The 17,999-nt window shown below is 48.6% G+C and overlaps 8 protein-coding genes across 8 annotated transcripts; 4 read left to right on the top strand and 4 right to left on the bottom strand.

The window, feature by feature from the left end:
• Positions 1–76: 76 nt before the first annotated feature.
• EURHEDRAFT_507364 (MFS general substrate transporter) lies at positions 77–1,628 on the bottom strand (the record flags this gene model as incomplete). Its single annotated transcript, XM_040785865.1, has 4 exons — positions 77–308; positions 362–800; positions 846–1,100; positions 1,147–1,628. 4 exons carry the CDS (start codon positions 1,626–1,628, stop codon positions 141–143), a joined length of 1,344 nt encoding a protein of 447 aa, XP_040635819.1. The 3' UTR covers positions 77–140.
• Positions 1,629–2,466: 838 nt separating this feature from the next.
• EURHEDRAFT_507362 (LAMTOR1/MEH1 family protein) lies at positions 2,467–3,101 on the top strand (the record flags this gene model as incomplete). Its single annotated transcript, XM_040785864.1, has 3 exons — positions 2,467–2,517; positions 2,615–2,766; positions 2,819–3,101. The coding sequence occupies 3 exons, from the start codon at positions 2,467–2,469 to the stop codon at positions 3,099–3,101; spliced, it is 486 nt and encodes a 161-aa protein (XP_040635818.1).
• A 696-nt stretch (positions 3,102–3,797) lies between these two features.
• Positions 3,798–5,043, bottom strand: EURHEDRAFT_415841 (E2 ubiquitin-conjugating protein UBC8). Its single transcript, XM_040782792.1, has 7 exons — positions 4,969–5,043; positions 4,883–4,890; positions 4,664–4,822; positions 4,512–4,549; positions 4,351–4,465; positions 4,116–4,297; positions 3,798–4,065 (listed from the first exon to the last, which is right to left on the bottom strand). Exons 3-7 carry the CDS (start codon positions 4,735–4,737, stop codon positions 3,929–3,931), a joined length of 546 nt encoding a protein of 181 aa, XP_040635817.1. The 5' UTR covers positions 4,738–4,822; positions 4,883–4,890; positions 4,969–5,043; the 3' UTR covers positions 3,798–3,928.
• Positions 5,044–5,810: 767 nt separating this feature from the next.
• Positions 5,811–6,462, top strand: EURHEDRAFT_380497 (ubiquitin-like protein ATG12; the record flags this gene model as incomplete). Its single annotated transcript, XM_040779302.1, has 3 exons — positions 5,811–6,093; positions 6,154–6,353; positions 6,403–6,462. The coding sequence occupies 3 exons, from the start codon at positions 5,811–5,813 to the stop codon at positions 6,460–6,462; spliced, it is 543 nt and encodes a 180-aa protein (XP_040635816.1).
• A 131-nt stretch (positions 6,463–6,593) lies between these two features.
• EURHEDRAFT_533251 (3-methyl-2-oxobutanoate hydroxymethyltransferase ECM31) lies at positions 6,594–7,538 on the bottom strand (the record flags this gene model as incomplete). The annotated part of the gene is made up of 2 exons (XM_040787239.1): positions 6,594–7,214; positions 7,272–7,538. The coding sequence occupies 2 exons, from the start codon at positions 7,536–7,538 to the stop codon at positions 6,594–6,596; spliced, it is 888 nt and encodes a 295-aa protein (XP_040635815.1).
• Positions 7,539–8,856: 1,318 nt separating this feature from the next.
• Positions 8,857–11,724, bottom strand: EURHEDRAFT_415837 (protein serine/threonine kinase activating protein nimO). Its single transcript, XM_040782791.1, has 3 exons — positions 10,888–11,724; positions 9,508–10,827; positions 8,857–9,454 (listed from the first exon to the last, which is right to left on the bottom strand). Exons 1-3 carry the CDS (start codon positions 11,365–11,367, stop codon positions 9,332–9,334), a joined length of 1,923 nt encoding a protein of 640 aa, XP_040635814.1. The 5' UTR covers positions 11,368–11,724; the 3' UTR covers positions 8,857–9,331.
• Positions 11,725–14,203: 2,479 nt separating this feature from the next.
• Positions 14,204–16,375, top strand: EURHEDRAFT_415835 (aminopeptidase P family protein). Its single transcript, XM_040782790.1, has 11 exons — positions 14,204–14,454; positions 14,511–14,675; positions 14,735–14,767; positions 14,826–14,953; positions 15,012–15,404; positions 15,455–15,498; positions 15,551–15,584; positions 15,640–15,861; positions 15,922–16,040; positions 16,094–16,220; positions 16,272–16,375. The coding sequence occupies exons 1-11, from the start codon at positions 14,241–14,243 to the stop codon at positions 16,299–16,301; spliced, it is 1,509 nt and encodes a 502-aa protein (XP_040635813.1). The 5' UTR covers positions 14,204–14,240; the 3' UTR covers positions 16,302–16,375.
• Positions 16,376–16,537: 162 nt separating this feature from the next.
• Positions 16,538–17,736, top strand: EURHEDRAFT_415834 (SIR2 family NAD-dependent protein deacylase). Its single transcript, XM_040782789.1, has 2 exons — positions 16,538–17,030; positions 17,090–17,736. The coding sequence occupies exons 1-2, from the start codon at positions 16,700–16,702 to the stop codon at positions 17,728–17,730; spliced, it is 972 nt and encodes a 323-aa protein (XP_040635812.1). The 5' UTR covers positions 16,538–16,699; the 3' UTR covers positions 17,731–17,736.
• Positions 17,737–17,999: the final 263 nt, after the last annotated feature.

Genomic DNA, 17,999 nt, shown 5'->3' with positions numbered 1-17,999 from the left:
CGTGGAACTGTAGATGAGGAGTTGAGAAGTTGATAGTGCGGCGTGAAAATTGCCAAGGCTTTTTCCACATCGGGGTACCGTTACGGCCACGGCCCGAATACTATATCGAAGGTCCATACAACATCATTATCTAGCAACAACTAAAGCTTTTTAGCCAGACTTTTCTCTGTCTTCAACCGGATACCAGCTGCTAAAGCTGCCGCAGCCAGAGCCATTCCTCCTGCATAGAAAATTGACGGGCGATATGCTTTGAGACCATTGTCTTCGCCGCCAGCGGCATCCAATATATATCCTGCAATGGGGGCGCCCTAAAAAATTAACTTGGTTAACCCTGGTCATGTTTTAATGTATGAAAACATACGAAAAGATAACCCCCGGCCCACCCCGTAACAACCATCCCCATAGCCACACCAACCCTGGCGGACCCAAAAACATTCCCCACAACAGTCGGCATAGTTGAAAAGAACCCCCCATTTGCCATCCCATTAATAATAACAAACACAACCAAAGGACCAATAGACTGCGACACAGGCCAGAGAATCAACATGCTTAACGCACTAAGCAACAGTGACATGAATAGCGTGTTCAGCGGACCCACGGAATCGCAGCAGAAGCCGCAGAGAAGTCGGCCAATTGCGGAGGAGAAGTTGAAGGCGGCGACCATTGCGGCGCCGACGCTGGAGTTCATCCCCATTGCGTTGGTGTAGAGGGGGAGGTAGAATGCTGGAACGAGGAGGGGAAAGGTTGCGATTGCGCTGGCGATGAAGAGGAGGATGAAGCGGATGTCGCGGAATAGGCGCCTGGAGGTTTAGTATCTGTGAGTCTGTCTGATTGGAATGACATACCACTCGACGAACTTTGTTGGAGGGATTGGAACTCGTTGTTGAATCAAGTATGCTGCTGGCAGGCCCGTAGCTAGCGTGATGAAACCAAGGATTCTGAACGTCCATGCTGTGCCTAGGCTATTGAGCAATGCGTTGAGGATGAAGCTTATCACAGCGCCTCCGAGGCCTCCGGCAGCGTAGACGATACCGTTTGCAATGCCGCGTTTAGTTTTGAAGTATTGCGCTGGAATCACAGAGACGACCATGAAACAGACGCTATGCCGTTAGCTGACGCACAAGGAAATATCAGGTTTGCCCGTACCTAATTCCAATTCCCATGACAACACCTGCTGTTACAAAAAGACCGCCAATATTCTGAAATGAAAACCCACTTAGTATCTCCCCCAGCCCCAGACAGAATATTCCAAAGAGACCAGCAACCCGTGTCCCAACGATGCGAATGACACGAGCATTGATAATCCCCAGAAACGAAATACAAGCCGGTGCTAAAGAGCCTACAAACGACAAAGTAGATGACGACGACACTCCCTCTTTGACTAGAGCAGCTTGGAGAACTCCCCAGCAATATGCTGTTCCAGTAACCCACCAAGTGACCATTGCGCACCCGGAGATGACAATCCAGCCATTACCTCCATCTGGGACTTGTGAGTCTGCGAGGAGGGATGCCTGCATGGCATTGTCTGAAGGGGGCGCTGTAGTGGGTGCTGGTGCCTTTAACTGTCTCTCTTGACCTGGATTGTCTTGTAATTCGACGGCCGTCGATGTTTGCTGTGTAGATGCCATTGCGTAGCGGGTTCAGTCGAATATGAGCAAACTACTGGGAGAAGGCGGGAGGTGGAGTATCTAAATATATTCTTATTCTATATATGGTCAACGTCACTGAAGCGTACTTTTCCCTACAAACCCTCTAGATCGACGCAGTGGGTCCATGCCATAGGGCGTGCTTTATAAAGAAGCAATATACAGCCGCTGATTGGTGAACTCTTTTTTAGCTCGTCGGAAGCCTTGGCTTAGATTTAACCGGCAACCAAGCATGTACAGAGTACTTATCAGAGTACATCTCGCTGATAAGGTACACAGTATAGAAGATGCTGCTTGTGGCACATCGGGGTACTTATCCAGGTACTTCCAAAGCTACTCATACAAAGCAAGGGGAATTAGGCTGATACCACTGGCACAGAATCAGGCCTAGTTAGAACTGTCATATGTCAGTGCCACAGCAGTGTGCACCTGCAATGCGCATCACATATCTTGCATAAACAAACCAAACCTGGGTTTATTGAATGTTAAATGCCTTTGTTGTAGTGAATCCCAAAAAAGAAACCGATGTCATCTCAACGCACGTGCCGTCGGCCACTCGGAACCCGCGACCGCCTCCCATTCCGATCACCTGCGATTTGACGGATTTCTTTGCAACCCAACCCCCCAGCATCACCTGCTGGTGTATCCATCTTCTTATCTCTTCTACTCTCATTGCATCTCTTTAACCGTCGACTACTCTGTTATTCTGTGTATCTTCCATCCCGTACATACTCTACGACCCGCATCGCCTCCCTTTGGCTGCGTCCATTCATTCTTTCGATTTCGGCACTTTTGCGACTATCAACGTCAGGCATCATAAATGGGAATTTGCGCTTCTTGTTTGGGTCAGGGTCGTCGTGACCCCAACGATGTAAGTTTCCATTTTGTGCGCCGTTTGGGACGAGCGTTGTTTTCGCTCTCCCCTCTCCACAGGGTGTTAAGCAGGAGGCTAACATGAGTTGAAATAGTACGAATCCACCCGCCTCCTAGATGATGACATCTACCAATCCGGTTACGGCTACGGCGCCCTCAACCATGCGAACCAAATGAACCACCCGGATCCAGAGTCCATCAAGCGCGAACGAGAAGCTCTCGAAGCCATCTGCCAACGAACCTCCGAGTGCGTCTTTACCTATAATCATCCTATTACACCCCACACTAACATCCAATAGATCCGTTATCGACATTTGGTCCCTCCAACCTCAACCTCACCTCCAACCCCGCGCAACCATTCCTCGCTCGAATTCAGGATCCCGAGAAGGCGCCGCCAACGATGACCCGCCTATCGTTGTAACCGCTCCCTCCGCTGCGTCGTCGAATACCGCTTCCGATAGTGGTACAAGTGCTATACCGAAACACTGGGGCGAGGTCGTTATTAATCCGAAAAAGGATCGCGGAGCGAAAGCAGGTGGGAAGAATGGGCGTGATGTTTTTGGTGTTTTGCAGGTTTCGTGAGGGCCGTCGCAAATATCTCTGGTGGACTCCAGGTGCCTTACTCCAGGTGCCTTGATACTGAATGATGACTCTACATGACAGGTCTTTTGATCTCAGCTCGCATCGGTTTATTGGCGCCTCTGGAAGCTCCTCTCTTCTCTCGTTTCGTCTATCGTGGGTCGCCGGTCGACAGATCCCTTTTCTTTGTCTTTTTTTATTCCTCCTTTACAGCGATGTCATAATACCCCCTTCCCTTCTACTTTTTTGGCCGTTGGCACATTTATTTCCTTGTGTTTGTGTTTTCGCATGTACGTCTCTTTACTGTTGTCAGACTGCATCCTTCGTTAATTTTTCCCCTTGTTCTGAGTGGACGTCAGACCATTTGCATTGTGCATTAGATAGAGTACATGACAATCGTTTATTTTTCTCCTTACAAGATGATACTGAAAAAAAAAAAAAAAAAATACTGCAAACTGGGATGCTATTCTATATTCCATGCCAAGTGGACAGAATCATGGTAGAACCTGAAGCATAAACCACAATGCGTACTTATATGCTAAAACATCTGCAAATGTCAAGCAAAAACAGTGTCAAATTAAAACAATATAAAAACGACGGTGGAGTCAACAAAATCCGAGAGATGAGCTTGTCCAATCCGAGACTCCATTTCCACGACCGCCGTAGTTCAGATGCGCCAGGTACATATATGTCAAAAAACTCCACCTCGAAGTAACGCCAGCTCGATTCCGATAGACATAGACGAAGTGCATAGATTGGGGGGAATATGATGATGAGGATGCAGTATACAAGAGGCCAGGTTATCAAAAAAGAAAGAAAAGAGAAGTTGGCTAGACGTCGTCCATTGTGCCGGCGGGCTCTTCGCCGCCGGATTCGTAGCTGCCGGCGGAGCTTAGCTCATCTTCGGACTCGGTGTCTTCTTCGGCATCATCGACAGCGTCTTTGCTGGCGTATTTTGCCACATATTCTATTGCTGTAAGCATATACCTCAGGAAAAAAGTGGATGGCATGACATACCCTTCACCTTAGCCTCATAAGTCTTGGGTTCCCTCATCAACATCGCAGCAGCTTCACCGTTTAAAGGATCGGCAGGGTTCGGATAACGCAAGAGTTGCGGAACGAAGACTTCGAAAATATTTATCATGTCGTACATAGGCGACCAAGTTTGGTTAATCACGTCCAAGCAAACCGATCCGGAACTAAGCGCAAGTTAGCATAATCCAGCAAAAGTCGGTCAAGGGACTTGTCTTACAGCTCGTCAATATTCGGATGGAAAATCCGGTTAACGAAACCGATACTTGGACTCTTGTACGGGTATTGGTCGGGTAGTTCGACGTGGACCTTCCAGTGACCGCCGGCGAAGGGTGCTGTGGTTGTTAGTGAAAGATAAGTTTGGAGTTGCGCAATACGTACTCTCATCCGGGCCTTTGATGCGCACGTAGAATTCTTGCCTGCGCCAATATTAATATCCTCCCGTCTGACTTGCGCATTGAGCGCGGGGTATGGGACGTACACTGTGTTGATTAGCACTTGTAATGAATGGTAGCAATCACCAGCGGAACTCACTATTATCATTAACCAAAGTCACCTCATAGTCACTCATCAACCTGGACAGTGTCAGTACAATATCCCATCTCATATTATCTTCCCGAGGTCTGGGTCATTCGACAAGGGCCGTCGCGGGGGAGGGGTCGCCGTCGGGCATCGGGGGAAGCGCATACATCCTGTGCAAAGGTCAGCCATTATTTCTGCAAGAGTACAGTCGGAACAGTGAAATCGCATACTTCATAACCTATAAAATAGAGAAAAAAGCACTCAGGTCAGCCCATTCTGCTCCGGCCATAAGTCCGGGTATATTCCGGTCACTCACATCCGTCTCGATTCTTCGCTTTGGGCTGCTCATTTTGAAGTCGTAGAGTGAACCAAAAGAAGCTGTATATCAGAAAGGTACAGTGACTGCAAAATATCCAAAGTGTCTTTATCCGAGGTCGTGTTATCGTTCCCCCAAGGTGAAAGGATGAAGTGGGGAGAAGGGAAAGGAACTGCGGGGGAGGAGGGAATCCGGTTTGGAGTGGAAGGTCAGGGTGAAGATAAGAAAGGAAGGCCCGGTAGGGTCAGAGGGGTGTATAGAAAGAAACGAGAAAGCAGAAAAGAGAATTAGAGTAGGGCAGCTAAATGAGATGAAGTGGTGAGGTGGTGAGGTGAGGCGGGCATGATAGTAACGATGATGGATGCCGTTTTGGGATTAGTTCGGGCAGAGAGTCAGGTGGCTGCGCTGACTCAGCGCTTAAGAATTGGAGCAGATACAGAACAAGACAGTAAAAGAGGAGAAATTAAAGGAGAATTAAATGCTAATATGCCCCTGGAAAGTATGTTGTAGTGCAAATTAAGTTGTGTTGCTACCTAACGAACTAAGCGTGCGGGATTCTTCCATAGTCCGCTACAAAATACGGACTACTCCTCTCCATACTGTCCATTATCCTCCTTTCGAGAGAATCCAGACGCAAATGATTGATGTGCTGGCAATTGCCTACTGATTTTGGCTGTATGCGTGCTTGGTAGCGATGTTGTGATGCTGCATGTGACCTCATTAGACCCTTCAATCCAACGATCATCACACATACATCGCCTATCCACTGCTTCCACGCGGTCATCTAAATTTCACCTTTCCTTGCCGCAATACTCCACAACGACTTTGAATATCAGAACACTATGGACCCCTCCTCCTCCTCCCCAGACCGTTCCGCTCGCGCCTCCCCATCCTCCTCAAACGCCAACCCCAGCACCTCCACGCTAAGCCATCGACCAGCCGGTCGACGACAAGCAGACTCACCCGGAAGCAGAACCAGCAGCAACAATAATAACATACCGATTCCGGATGAAGAACATGGTGCCGATATGCCCATGACCATGTCTGCGTCCGTGGTACTGACTAGTCTGCCTCGTGATGCGCATCAGGCGTTGGCGGATGCGGAGAATATTGATACGGGGAAGGGTATGCCTCGCATTTTTTTAGAGCGGAAAATGTCAAAAAGAATTGTGCTAATTTTGACAGTCACGGTTCGCTTTCAGCCTCTGCCGTCAGCGCCTATTCTGAAGAACCGGGTATTTAAGATTAGTGCTTCGCAGAAGTTTGAGACGGTTGTTAAGTTTTTGAGGAAGAAGTTGGACTGCAAAGATACGGATTCGGTGTTTTGTTATGTTAACAGTGTGTTTGCGCCTGGGTTGGATGAGGGTGTTGGTGGGTTATGGAGGGTATGTCTTGAGCTATGATCTATCGAAGAAAGAGTGCTAATGTCTATAGTGTTTCAAAACGGATGAACAGCTGATTGTTGCGTATTCCATGACGCCTGCGTTCGGTTAAATAGCTATCGACAAATTTGACGATTAATGAGATACATGCTGCGTCGGGTGAACCGACCGCCGATAATACTATGCTAAATACATTCATGGCAATGATGTTACAAAACGAAGAAAAACAAGACCGATATGCAATTATTCGGAGCCAGCCTGATCAACGGCCTTTTCAAACTCCGCAAGTTCCTCCGGCGAAATGGGATAGGTGTATTCCTGCGACGGAAACGCTCGACTTTTGACCTCCTCCTTGTACTGCTGAATACCCTTAAGTGCCTCGCCCCACACATCAGCATACGTCTTGACGAACTTGGGAAGAAACCTCCCCGGTGGGAAGTTGCCAGTCATGTCAATCTGAACGAGAACCTGTCCCGAACATTCTTTCCCAGCACCGATACCAATCGTTGGAACTTTCAGTTTCTTAGTGACAATGGCCGCAACCTCAGCAGGAACCGCCTCGACAATCATTCCAAAAGCACCAGCTTCTTGCACGGCAATGGCATCTTTCAGCACTTTCAACGCACTGACCGTCGATTTGCCTTGAACCCGGAATCCACCGAGAGCATTCTGACGCTGAGGCGTGAGGCCAACGTGACCCAAGACAGGGATACCAGCTTGTGTGATGCGCTTGATTGTCGGAGCCATATCCTCCCCGCCTTCAAGCTTGATTCCCTGCACACGACCCTCTTTCACAACACGGATAGCAGACTGCAGCGCCTGCTCGGGGGAAATCTCATAAGAGCCCATTGGGAGATCACCAACCTGCCATCGTCAACATTGCTACATTTACCTCAAACCACTGATCGCAAGGTAACTCACAGTAAATGCACTCTTCGCTGCCCTCGACACACTCTTACAATGCAACAACATCTCCTCCAACACAACCTCACTCGTATCCTCCATCCCCAACGCAACCATCGCCAAACTATCCCCCACAAGAACGATATCTACCCCCGCAACCTCGGCGATATGTCCACTGGGAAAGTCATGCGCCGTGAGCACGGAGATCGGCTCGTTCTTCTTGTAGAGGTTGCGGAGGGTTTGCAGGGTTACTTTTTTGCGCGGGTTGCTGGGGGTTGAGCTCATGGGGGAGTGGGAGCTGTGGCGTGTGATTGTGGTTGGGGTTGCGGTTGGGGTATAGCATGGGTGTGTGAAGGTGGTGAGTAGTGGTGTTGTCCTGGTTATAAGTAACGGTACCCGGGGTCTGAGAGACCACAGGGAATGGCTGAGAGCTGTTCGGGATACCATTATGTGAAATAGATAATATAGGTGATCAAATAGAAACAATGATACCGTATGCTCGGCAGTATGTAGACCACGCGACAAACGTCCGAATGCGGTATAATGTCGTCACAGATCCAGCAAATGGATAAGATAATGCAGGATTTTCCAGTACAGATTTTTAAAATCAAACAACAAGGCGTCCCTAGTTTATCTCAATTCCAATCCCCTCCGCAAACCGACTCAGGGGAACTTCTTTCTTTATTAACTACCGACGTGCTGGTATATGCTGCGTAGTCCCGAGCATCGGCGTCCATTTTCTTTGTCACTCTTCCCTTTCGTTTGGTGACTATCTTTTTCTGCCGGTTTTTGGTTGGGCGGTAGGCGGATGGGCTAGTTTTTGTGCCGAGGATGTGTGCTTGTTTTCTCCGCCGGCGAGTGATTATTCCGGTCCGATCGATGGCATTTTGGGGTTAACTACCACATTCTAATATCAAGTCAACTGGACGAAGAAGGATATGGTACGGATTCAAAACAACCGCCAGAACAAAGTATGAAAAGATAACAGGCGGTGAAACTTTGCTCAACAAAAGTGCCGGACTTTTTGTTTGACCAGGGATGGTCCCATAAACGCAGAGCTTATTTGCGTGCATCCATCCCGGTTACATTAAGTCCGGGCAAACGCCTAGCGTGCACTGCGGGACCGGTCGAGCGTCGTGCAGATTCGAGATTCTGTATACGATAAAGGTACGGACTGGGCAGCGGATTGGGAGGAAGGAGGTGAAGAATGTGCAGGCTGCTATGGTTAAGATGACGCCGCTGAGGCCGTTTTGTGTTGAGACTTTTTTTCTGATTATCCTGCGCTTAGGAGGACTTTTGCTGTGGGGTCTGTGAAGTGTGTTAAGAAATGCTCAGTTGAATGGGGATGTGTATGTTTGCTTGTAGATAGATTTCTGTTACTACGTACATTTGTATTGACTAACCTATGCTAATCGAAGCCTTTGTTTTGAGCATATAAACTAGCCACCCCTAATATGCAACTCCACTATAACCACCATCCATGTAAAGAGAAGATATAATAAAAAGGAAAAGGAAAAGAGAGTTAAAAGACAGTACAGGGTTAGATTCATCCCTGTATGTCTCACCAAAAAAAAAAAAAAAAAAAAAAAAAAAAAAAAAAAAAGGAACAGAAAAGAGATAAGCTCCTCCCCAGGTCCTTCCGGGTATGTATGCCAACTGAAAACACAATGCATCGGATAATGCAACATGACCGTGAGCCAGCAACCACCTCACTGCAGGGGTTTGGAGGCTCATACGGCCACAAAAAACAAAACAAGACAAATGATATCCCAAAGACACCGGCTTCGTAAGATGCAAAGGTGAATATCAAATATGAATCAACAAAAATGCGGTCGAAGAAAGAAGTGAACAATGACGGGAGGATAAACTTGGTCCACATCTCGAGATATGCCAGTCCAGATAATGATGGATGATGAGTGCCAATGAGGATGTAAAATACTCTCACACTCATCTTGTCCCGTTGGAGGTGCAAATAGTGCCACCATCGGAGTCGAGGAACACGGCTGTCAAACGAGACGGAACCTCGCTATGGGTAGTTCGTAAAAATCCGTGGATAAAAAAGTGCATATCACTGAAACCTAAATATGTTCGTCCATATACTCATCCTTTACTGGCCTCTCTAACTCGAAAAGCAAGTCGTCCAATTCAACCCAGTTCGACGTGGTCAGCGCAAATCTGCGGTGCTTCCGCGTTTGAGTATGCTAGAACGATGCAATCAGTAACACGCTCGATGACCATCATACTGCAGACTTACCTTCTCAAAGTCATCGAACTTGTCTCTGCAGTTCTCACAGTACCCCGGCTTAGGATCCCTTGGCCTCTCCTTCTTTTGGAGACTATCCTTTCGATCTCGAGACTGTTTCTTTATCGCTTCAGGCTGGGTCGTGTCAGGCTTTTCCTGCGGGTTGGCTTTTCCTGGTCGCTGGTTCTGGTTCATTTTCCACGCGGCATCCGCAGCACCGTGAGGGACTGCACCAGAAAGTCCGTTGCCTTTCTCGAGTACTTTTCTCTTGAGTTCGTGGACTTCCTTGCTCAGACCGGCCTTGGCTCCAGGGGCAGCAGCAGCAGAAGACACCATTTGTGACCGGATAGCGGAAGTGATATTTGACGGCTGCATGCCGGAGGCCGCAGGTTCACGGCCAAGGAAAAACGGCCCGTTGCGCGGCATCTGCGGAGGGATCAAACTTTCTGAGCTCTTCCTTGGAGGTGACCCTAGCCTTGGTGGCACCATATCCCGCATTTCTGGTTGGTGTGGGGGAGCAGCTTCTTGCTCGTCCTTGGGCTTATGTTCATTGCTAGCAACGACATCAGCAGGTTCTTGTGGCACGGTGTCTTCCCGGACAGCGAATTCTTGGTCTCTGTTTTCCTGAGCCGGAGCCGGCTTAGGAGCCACCTTCTTCTCCTTTGCATGTTGACGTATCCGTTGCCGATCCATCTCCTTCTTCGTCGGAGGCTCATCAATAAAGGGACACTTTCCCAGTGGTGCGCTTCGGAATTGAGGCCAGACGCCATCCTGCCGCCGTGCTGCCTTGGCGTATTCCCGGACCATCACCGGGCGCGTCTTTTCGTTCATATCGTGGACGTAGATGAATGGCCCCTTGAACATCACAAGCTCCTTTAACGAAGATAGATGGTCCCGATCCGAAGGCCCGTTGACAAGTTCATTCCGTAGAACTTGCGAGAGATCGTTTTCCCTTCCTCGAACGTGATTCCCACCAGCGCCGTTGTTACGATTCGAAGGGTCATGGCCACTGATATCCGGATCGTTGATAGTGGCAATCATACGCTGTAGCTTTTCGAGAGCCCATATCTTCATTCCCATCTGGCGAGCTCTGTGCAGAACATCCATGTTCATCTGCTCACGTCGCGCATCATTCTTAAGGGAGGTATGAACATGCATCTCAGGATTTCTCTCAAGGAGGGATGGATTTACCGTTTGCAAAGAACCATCACCACCAGATGTGTGGTCCACGGAAGCTCTGCTATTCTCTGGAGGATTGATCGCAGATTCCGGCGGGATTGGACGAGAGGTCACGACGTGGGTTACTAGACGCGAGAAGAATTTCTCTTCGCGCTGTAGCCATCAGCATTGAACCACGCAGTGCACACAACAAAATTAGAGTATGCAACTCACCGCTCCCAAAGCATTGACCTGCCTCGAGCATCTTCCCCGAACATCTTCAGGAATGCTATCAAAGTAAAAAACAAAGGTCGGAAAGGCTTTCCGGTAATGCCTCTGCCACTGGCGGATCGTATCAATAGTTTCTGCAGACGGCTTCTCGTTCCTAACTGGCTTCGTAGCAGTCTGTCGATCCTTTTCCCGTGCAGCATACAACTTTCGCTCGAACGCGCTTGGTTGGGCATTATTCGACCGACGCGAAAAGATCCTCGAGTCTCCCGGCTGTTGATGAGCCGTAGACCTCGCTCGGGTTGGAGACCGTACTTCCTGCTCCACACCATCAATCACTTGTTTCTTCGGAGGTGGTTGTCCATAAGGAATCTCGAGTTGTGTGCTGCCGGTCCTAGACCGTTTAGCGGGAACCGTACCACCCATCCGGAGTGGGGAGTTCGTGGCATTGGGGACGTTTGCAAGAGGGGGTCGGCGTGTGGACATGTTGAGGGTCGTTTGCGGTGAAGGAGGTATGGATACTGCTGCCATGGGAGGTAACGATACGCGATGCTCAGGAGGGGCCGAGAGATTCGTAACGAAAGTAGCGTTAAAACGAGTTGGTCTGAGCTGAGCACGCGACGTGCTACACGTCTGGCAGACAAGGGACAAGGTTGTTAGAGAGTTAGAGGGCCATGATACACGGTGTGGGTTAAGAAGAGGAGTAAGTAAAATAAGGCGGCGGAAAAGGGAGAGACAGGAGAGACCCGGTTGTGTCCTTCTCTCCCACCCAAATTCGAGCGTGTCGTGGTAAGAAGAGAGATTGTCTCTAGCTGTTCTGCTCTTATGAGGGTGACTTGGGAGAAACGGAGACGAGGTCAAAGGAAGAAAAGACTAAAGCGTGTAAGAACGCAGTGTGGAGCCCGGAGCGGGTTTGTTTTGGGGCCGCCCGGACGACAGAGGAATACATACACACACAAAACTTACATACACTCACCCCGCGAAGCATGAGAGCATTCTTTTCAATGGCTAGACGCGTTAAAATAATTATGATATATTATACTCCACTTTAATATGCATATAATTCTCACATTGATAATCTGTGAATTGACTTGGTTGTTCTTACAATGTTACAGTATCAAACCACGCGTCGGCGTATACTTACTTGTACGGTGACACCGCCGCAACTCGACACCTTAACCTATGGGCAAGCATACACTGTCCCGGTACGAACCTAATTGCCGTGGATACTACGCCCGAGTGTTTACCAAGCTTACCCCATCCGACTTGTTTCTGGGCTTTCTGAACAAGGAAGCACGGGCCTGTTATTGACATCATCGACTTGGAAGACCTTAAAGACGGCTCCACCTTGCCATGAGGAAGTTATACATTAGGGCTCAAATTTGTCCTAGTTTTCTTGGACACAGAAGCGCAAGTCTACCTCGATGCTTGGGGCGTTGCTTAGACCTTAAGGCGCGAAAAAGTAAATAAGTTCAACCTGGGCTCCATCGCATAGAACGTTCTGTTATACTATTTCATTCGAGCTTTGAAATGACAGGGAGCATGAATGTGGTTGAGAAAGATAACTTAGAAGATACTAGTCAAGCACCTCGTGGTCTTGAAACGACCAGAACAGATGACCACAAATAAGGCCATCCTCATCTTTCGTTTCAATTACCCACTCTCTCTTGAGCTGCCGGTTCATCTCCATGACGCCTTCATAATATTCAATGCTGACTCAACCATCTTGCCCTGTGTCGCCCAGGACAGACCGCCAATGCTCAAGTAGAATCGTTGCTTTGGACCAGTTCTCAACTTGATAGAATTTCCTTGCACCCTCTGTGTCGAATCGGACTGGGCATTGCGTACTCTGCTCCGAGTTCCCGTCCACTAGCCTGAAAAGTGCTCCCTTCCACGTAATGATATTGCCGCTCCATTGTCGGCCAGCTCTGTCTACTACATGTTGGCGAAGGGGGAAAAGCGGATATCGGAGTGCGGCAAGATGAGCTTCGTTGTCTTAGGATGTAAGGCAACAAATCACTATACTTTTGCAGTAGTTCAGCATAAATCGTATGGAATTATGAGGGAATTCGTTCCGCAGAGAATTTCCGAATTTGTGCGTCTACTCCAATTCGCGTTGACCGACGGAAAAAAGGTACTCACGATGACCTCTCCCTATTTACAGGTAGAAATTGAATACTCTCCATTCAGGAAGATTGTACACTGACAAGGTCCACGGTTCAAACCAAATAGCGCACGTTTGATACGCCAAAACATGTAGTCCGCAGAAGGGCCAATGCAAAACCGGCCCTTCTTACCACTTTAGTCTGGAAGTGCGTAAAGCACTTCCCCGAGAGACATGGTTGACGGCAACGTCATATTTTGCGGGCAAATCGGATATCCCATTCGATGAAGCAAGTGCTCAGATGCAATCTCTGACTCTGTCACACTCCCACCGAGACTCTCGAGATCGAGTCATGCCCCGGCTTTCCCCTTTGGAGACTGGCATAATTGAAGTTTTGCAAGATCGGAGTATTGCTACCATTCAATGCCTCTTCCGAGAAGTTTACTGTTCCAAATCCGTAAGTATTATGGCAATCGCGCTTCCCTTTGTTGATGAGCTCTAAAGTGGCCAAGGACCCTGTTTAGCAATCATGCATGGCTCATGCCATAGTCCTCTAATCCCCTTGGTGGATGGAAGTTGGCCGAGTGTATGACGGAGATCTATAGCACAAAACATGGCATCTACGGTTAATTACATTTCCACCTCAAAAGCACACTCTTAAAGTTCTATCAGAAGATAGCAACCCTCAATTTGAATATCCATCAGTCTCAGATGGGCGCCGGAGACTTATCTGGTAGAAACTTCCGTCAATATAGGATGAACGTTTATGATTATGGCCGAATTGAGGTGACAAGGTTTTGGAAGACACTGAGTTGACAGATTTTGCGTATGAATTAATCTCTACAATAACATACAATCTTAGTAAAATGGCCAATGCGTTTGAGTAGTAGTCCAACACAGCGGGAATTTGATTTGGCTAATCATTCTGGACATCAAGGATCAGGGCGATACGTGGAATGATGCAGAACTTGACTGAGGTCTTGTTGGGTATTTCCTTTGTTGGTAATTTGCTGATATTTAGATTGTGCAAGTTAGTTGCAGCAATCCATGAACATGTTAAGTCGATACTGTCTATAAACTGCAGCATTCCAATGCCGTCGCCCAAAAAGGAAGTCTTATTTAGTAGACTGTGATTGGATGGCTGCCGCAACAAATGGCCCCACCGGAGCTTTCCGCCGATTCGGGCCCGGCGTTATTGTTGGAGCGCATCTGGATTGACCAAGACAAAATCACCGAGTGTGCGACCCCAACGAGCATGTCACCATGCAAATCCCTGCTTCGCCAATGGCCCCGTTACTCGCCTCGCTCCTTTACTAGCACCTTGAGAACATGCTGTTCTCTGGTGCAGCGCCCTGGAATCGCCCGACTGCCCTCTCGGCGGACATACGCTTCTTCGATTTCCGCAGCCGACCTTAAATTCGGACAACCATTGCACGAGACGCACCCTCATATACTGAGCCCGGGAGAATGTATGTATAACTGTTATCCAACTATGTATGTGTTTTGGGTATTGACATTGGACCAGTGACCCCGGGAATTACAGCACTCGAATACGCCCAACGTCGCTCCAAACTCGCGAACAAGCTGCCCCAGAATGCGATTGCAGTGCTAGCGGCCTCGGAGGTTAAATACCGTGCAGCAGGCATCTTCAACGACTACCGTCAAGATTCCAACTTCTTTTATCTCACAGGTATGTCCATAGTATCAAGAAGCGGGGCAGACAGCAGACTGATTCATTGCTTCGAATAGGTTTCAACGAACCCAATGCCTTGGCTATCATTGGTAAGTCCTCACGAATAACGAAGCAAAAGATCGAATACGGAAATTTATATGGTTACAGCGAACGATGGATCTGGCGACAACCACCTCTTCCACCTCTATGTTCGGGAAAAGGATCCCAAGGCTGAACTGTGGGACGGAGCTCGATCCGGCACGCGGGCTGCTATAGATGTCTTTAACGCGGATGAAGTAAGATACAGCTGTTTCCCAGGATATAGACGGATCAAGGCTGACTGGTTTTTCGCAGTCGGGTGATATCGATCGCATTGGGGACATCTTACCAAACATTGTGTCTGGAGCCTCTGCAATCTACACGGACATTCCCGCCTTTGACCCCGGGAGATCCAGCCTGCACAAGTACCTCTATGGTCCCACAACTACATCCGAGAGGCTCAAGAAATGCGTCGACCATAGCAAGGTCAGACCATTGCGGCCACTTCTCAATGACATGAAGGTCTTCAAGAGTGAGGATGAGGTTGTCCATATGCGTCGACTTGGTCAGGCCGCAGGAAGAGCCTTTACGGAGTCTATGAGCCACGAATTTAATATGGAGAAGGACTTGGCTTCCTTCCTGGAATACAATTTCAAGGTCAATGGTTGCGACACTAGCGCTTTCGTCCCTGTCGTCGCTGGCGGAGCTGTAAGTTGATCACTCTTTTTCATACGCGGATGAAATGCTAACAGTAGCAGAATGCGCTTAGCATTCATTACACCAGAAATGATGATGTTCTGAAGTATGACTCCTGGACCACTGGTACTAAACATACAAACTGACGCTATTGCCAGTGACGGAGACTTGGTCCTCACGGACGGAGGCGGGGTGCGTAATTCTTATATTGAAATGAGAAAAATTGACCGTACTCACAAAATGACAGGAATGGGGAACATACATCAGCGATATTACAAGGACATGGCCGGTCAACGGCAAATTCTCGGGTCCCCAGCGTGATCTGTATACTGCGGTGCTTAATGTGCACCGGAGTTGCCTTGCTCTTTGCCGAGAGAGCGCAATGGTTTCTTTGGATAGGCTGCATACTATTGCTGAAAATGGCCTAAAAGACCAACTCCAGCAGCTTGGATTTGACGTAACTGGAAATGTAGGGTTTGATCTCTTGCTACCTGCCCGTTTCCTGACAATGCTAACTCATTGGTGTCAGGCTATGAACGTTTTATTTCCACACCACGTTGGGCATTATATTGGATTGGATGTCCATGACTGCCCTGGGTATCTGAGGAACTATGCCCTTAAAGCAGGCCAGTGTATCACTGTTGAACCGTAAGCTTACCCCTTCCGTCCCGCCATACGTTGTATACTCACATCTACCGCAGTGGTATCTACGTTCCGGATAGCGATAGATGGCCGGCAAAATTCCGAGGTATTGGAATCCGGATCGAAGACAGTGTGTGTGTTGGTGATGACCATCCCATTGTCTTGACTCCGGAAGCAGTCAAAGAGGTATGTTTGCTTGGCCCATAATCGTATGCTGTACTGACTGACATGTTTTAGGTCGATGACATTGAGGCTTTGCGAGCATAGACTGCCTGTAAAATACTTAGTAGATACCCTACGTATATGAATGTAAAAAACGATGGCCATATCATGAATTCTAGACATCTGTATTTCTTCCTGAAGACGCTGATGCGGATTCAGCACTGGATCATTACCACGTACAACCCAGTGTTGATCAAAAGTGGGGCGTTACGGCCAGCTTCTTGTATGGATACGAGATGTGTACCTTAGGAAGAATTAGTGTCAGAAGAAATGACTCGTAGCGCATTGTTTGATATAACGTCACCAGTTGACGGATAGATATTGAAAGCGGAGTTGGAGTCATCGCGCTGACCATTCTCCATCCCTAGAATTATAGAACTCACAGTTCTACACATATCCCCAGCTATTTGACGGCATAGACCAGAGGAGATAGTCTGCCCGCCATGGCCTCTTCAGTAATCCCAGCAGCCGACCTCCAGTCCTTCACAACATACCTGAAAGGATGCAAGCGAATCATGGCTCTCCTGGGGGCAGGAATCTCGGCTTCGTCTGGCCTTCCCACCTTCAGAGGCGCAGGAGGACTCTGGCGATCCTACGACGCGACAGATCTGGCGACACCGGAAGCTTTCGAGGGTAATCCGGACCTGGTGTGGCAGTTCTATGGGTTTAGGAGGCATATGGCTCTCAAGGCGAAGCCGAACCGCGCGCATTACGCACTGGCGGATCTGGCGAGGAAGAACAAGGACTTTATTACTCTGTCGCAGAACGTTGATGGTGCGTTTGGGATACTTTTTGCGATATTGACTATTGCTGACGGGTGGTTGGTTTACTAGGACTATCCCAACGCGCGAACCATCCACCGGAACAGCTACACCTCCTCCATGGCTCCCTCTTTACGATAAAATGCACCTCCTTCTACTGCAACTATGTCTCCGAGAACAACTTCACAGACCCTGTCGTCCCTGCCCTTGCAATCCCCAGAAACAGACCAGAGCCCATTCCCTCCACAGAAGACAAAACCGGCATAGAAGCAGCCCAAGCATTACAAAACACAATGGGCCTCGAAGACTCCGACGATGACCTCGATATCTCCGACGAACAAGTCCCACTCCCCGCATTACCAATCGAGGCCCTCCCGCACTGCCCAAAATGCAAAGAAGGCCTCCTCCGCCCGGGCGTGGTATGGTTCGGCGAACCTTTGCCGACGCAAGTTTTCGGCAAGGTGGATGAGTTTCTTAAGGCGGGGCCTGTAGATCTCATTCTGGTTATTGGGACTAGTTCGAAGGTTTACCCGGCGGCGGGGTACGTGGATGAGGCTCGGGCGAAGGGGGCCAGGGTCGCAGTTGTTAATATGGATAGTAATGATGTCGGGAGGTCGGGGCTGAAGAAGGGCGATTGGCTTTTTCAGGGGGATGCGGGCGTTATTGTTCCGGAGATTTTGGGGTCTGAGGATAGCGTTGAATCGGCGCAATGATCAGGCGTTAGTGGTTTTAGAGTACTCCATAATTTAGAGTAATTATTGAGATGTCTATGCTTTTTTTCAGAACGATACAAGAAGAATTGGTTCCATTGTTATTCTTTTTGTCTGGTGAACAACATGGACAACAGGAAATGCAACTATTTCAGCCTCAGGCAATAATGGTTGCCAGGGCAAAGTTCCCCCGCCCCAAACAAAGCAAAAGACTCGATTAGATCCGGACTTTTCCAGCAACACGACACGACATTCGACAATTCGACATCTTT

The sequence above is a fragment of the Aspergillus ruber genome, assembly GCF_000600275.1.
Source record: "Aspergillus ruber CBS 135680 unplaced genomic scaffold scaffold00029, whole genome shotgun sequence".
Lineage (NCBI taxonomy): Eukaryota > Fungi > Ascomycota > Eurotiomycetes > Eurotiales > Aspergillaceae > Aspergillus > Aspergillus ruber.
The sequence above is the reverse complement of the archived record's forward strand: the minus strand, read 5'-3'. Positions and strand labels throughout refer to the sequence as shown.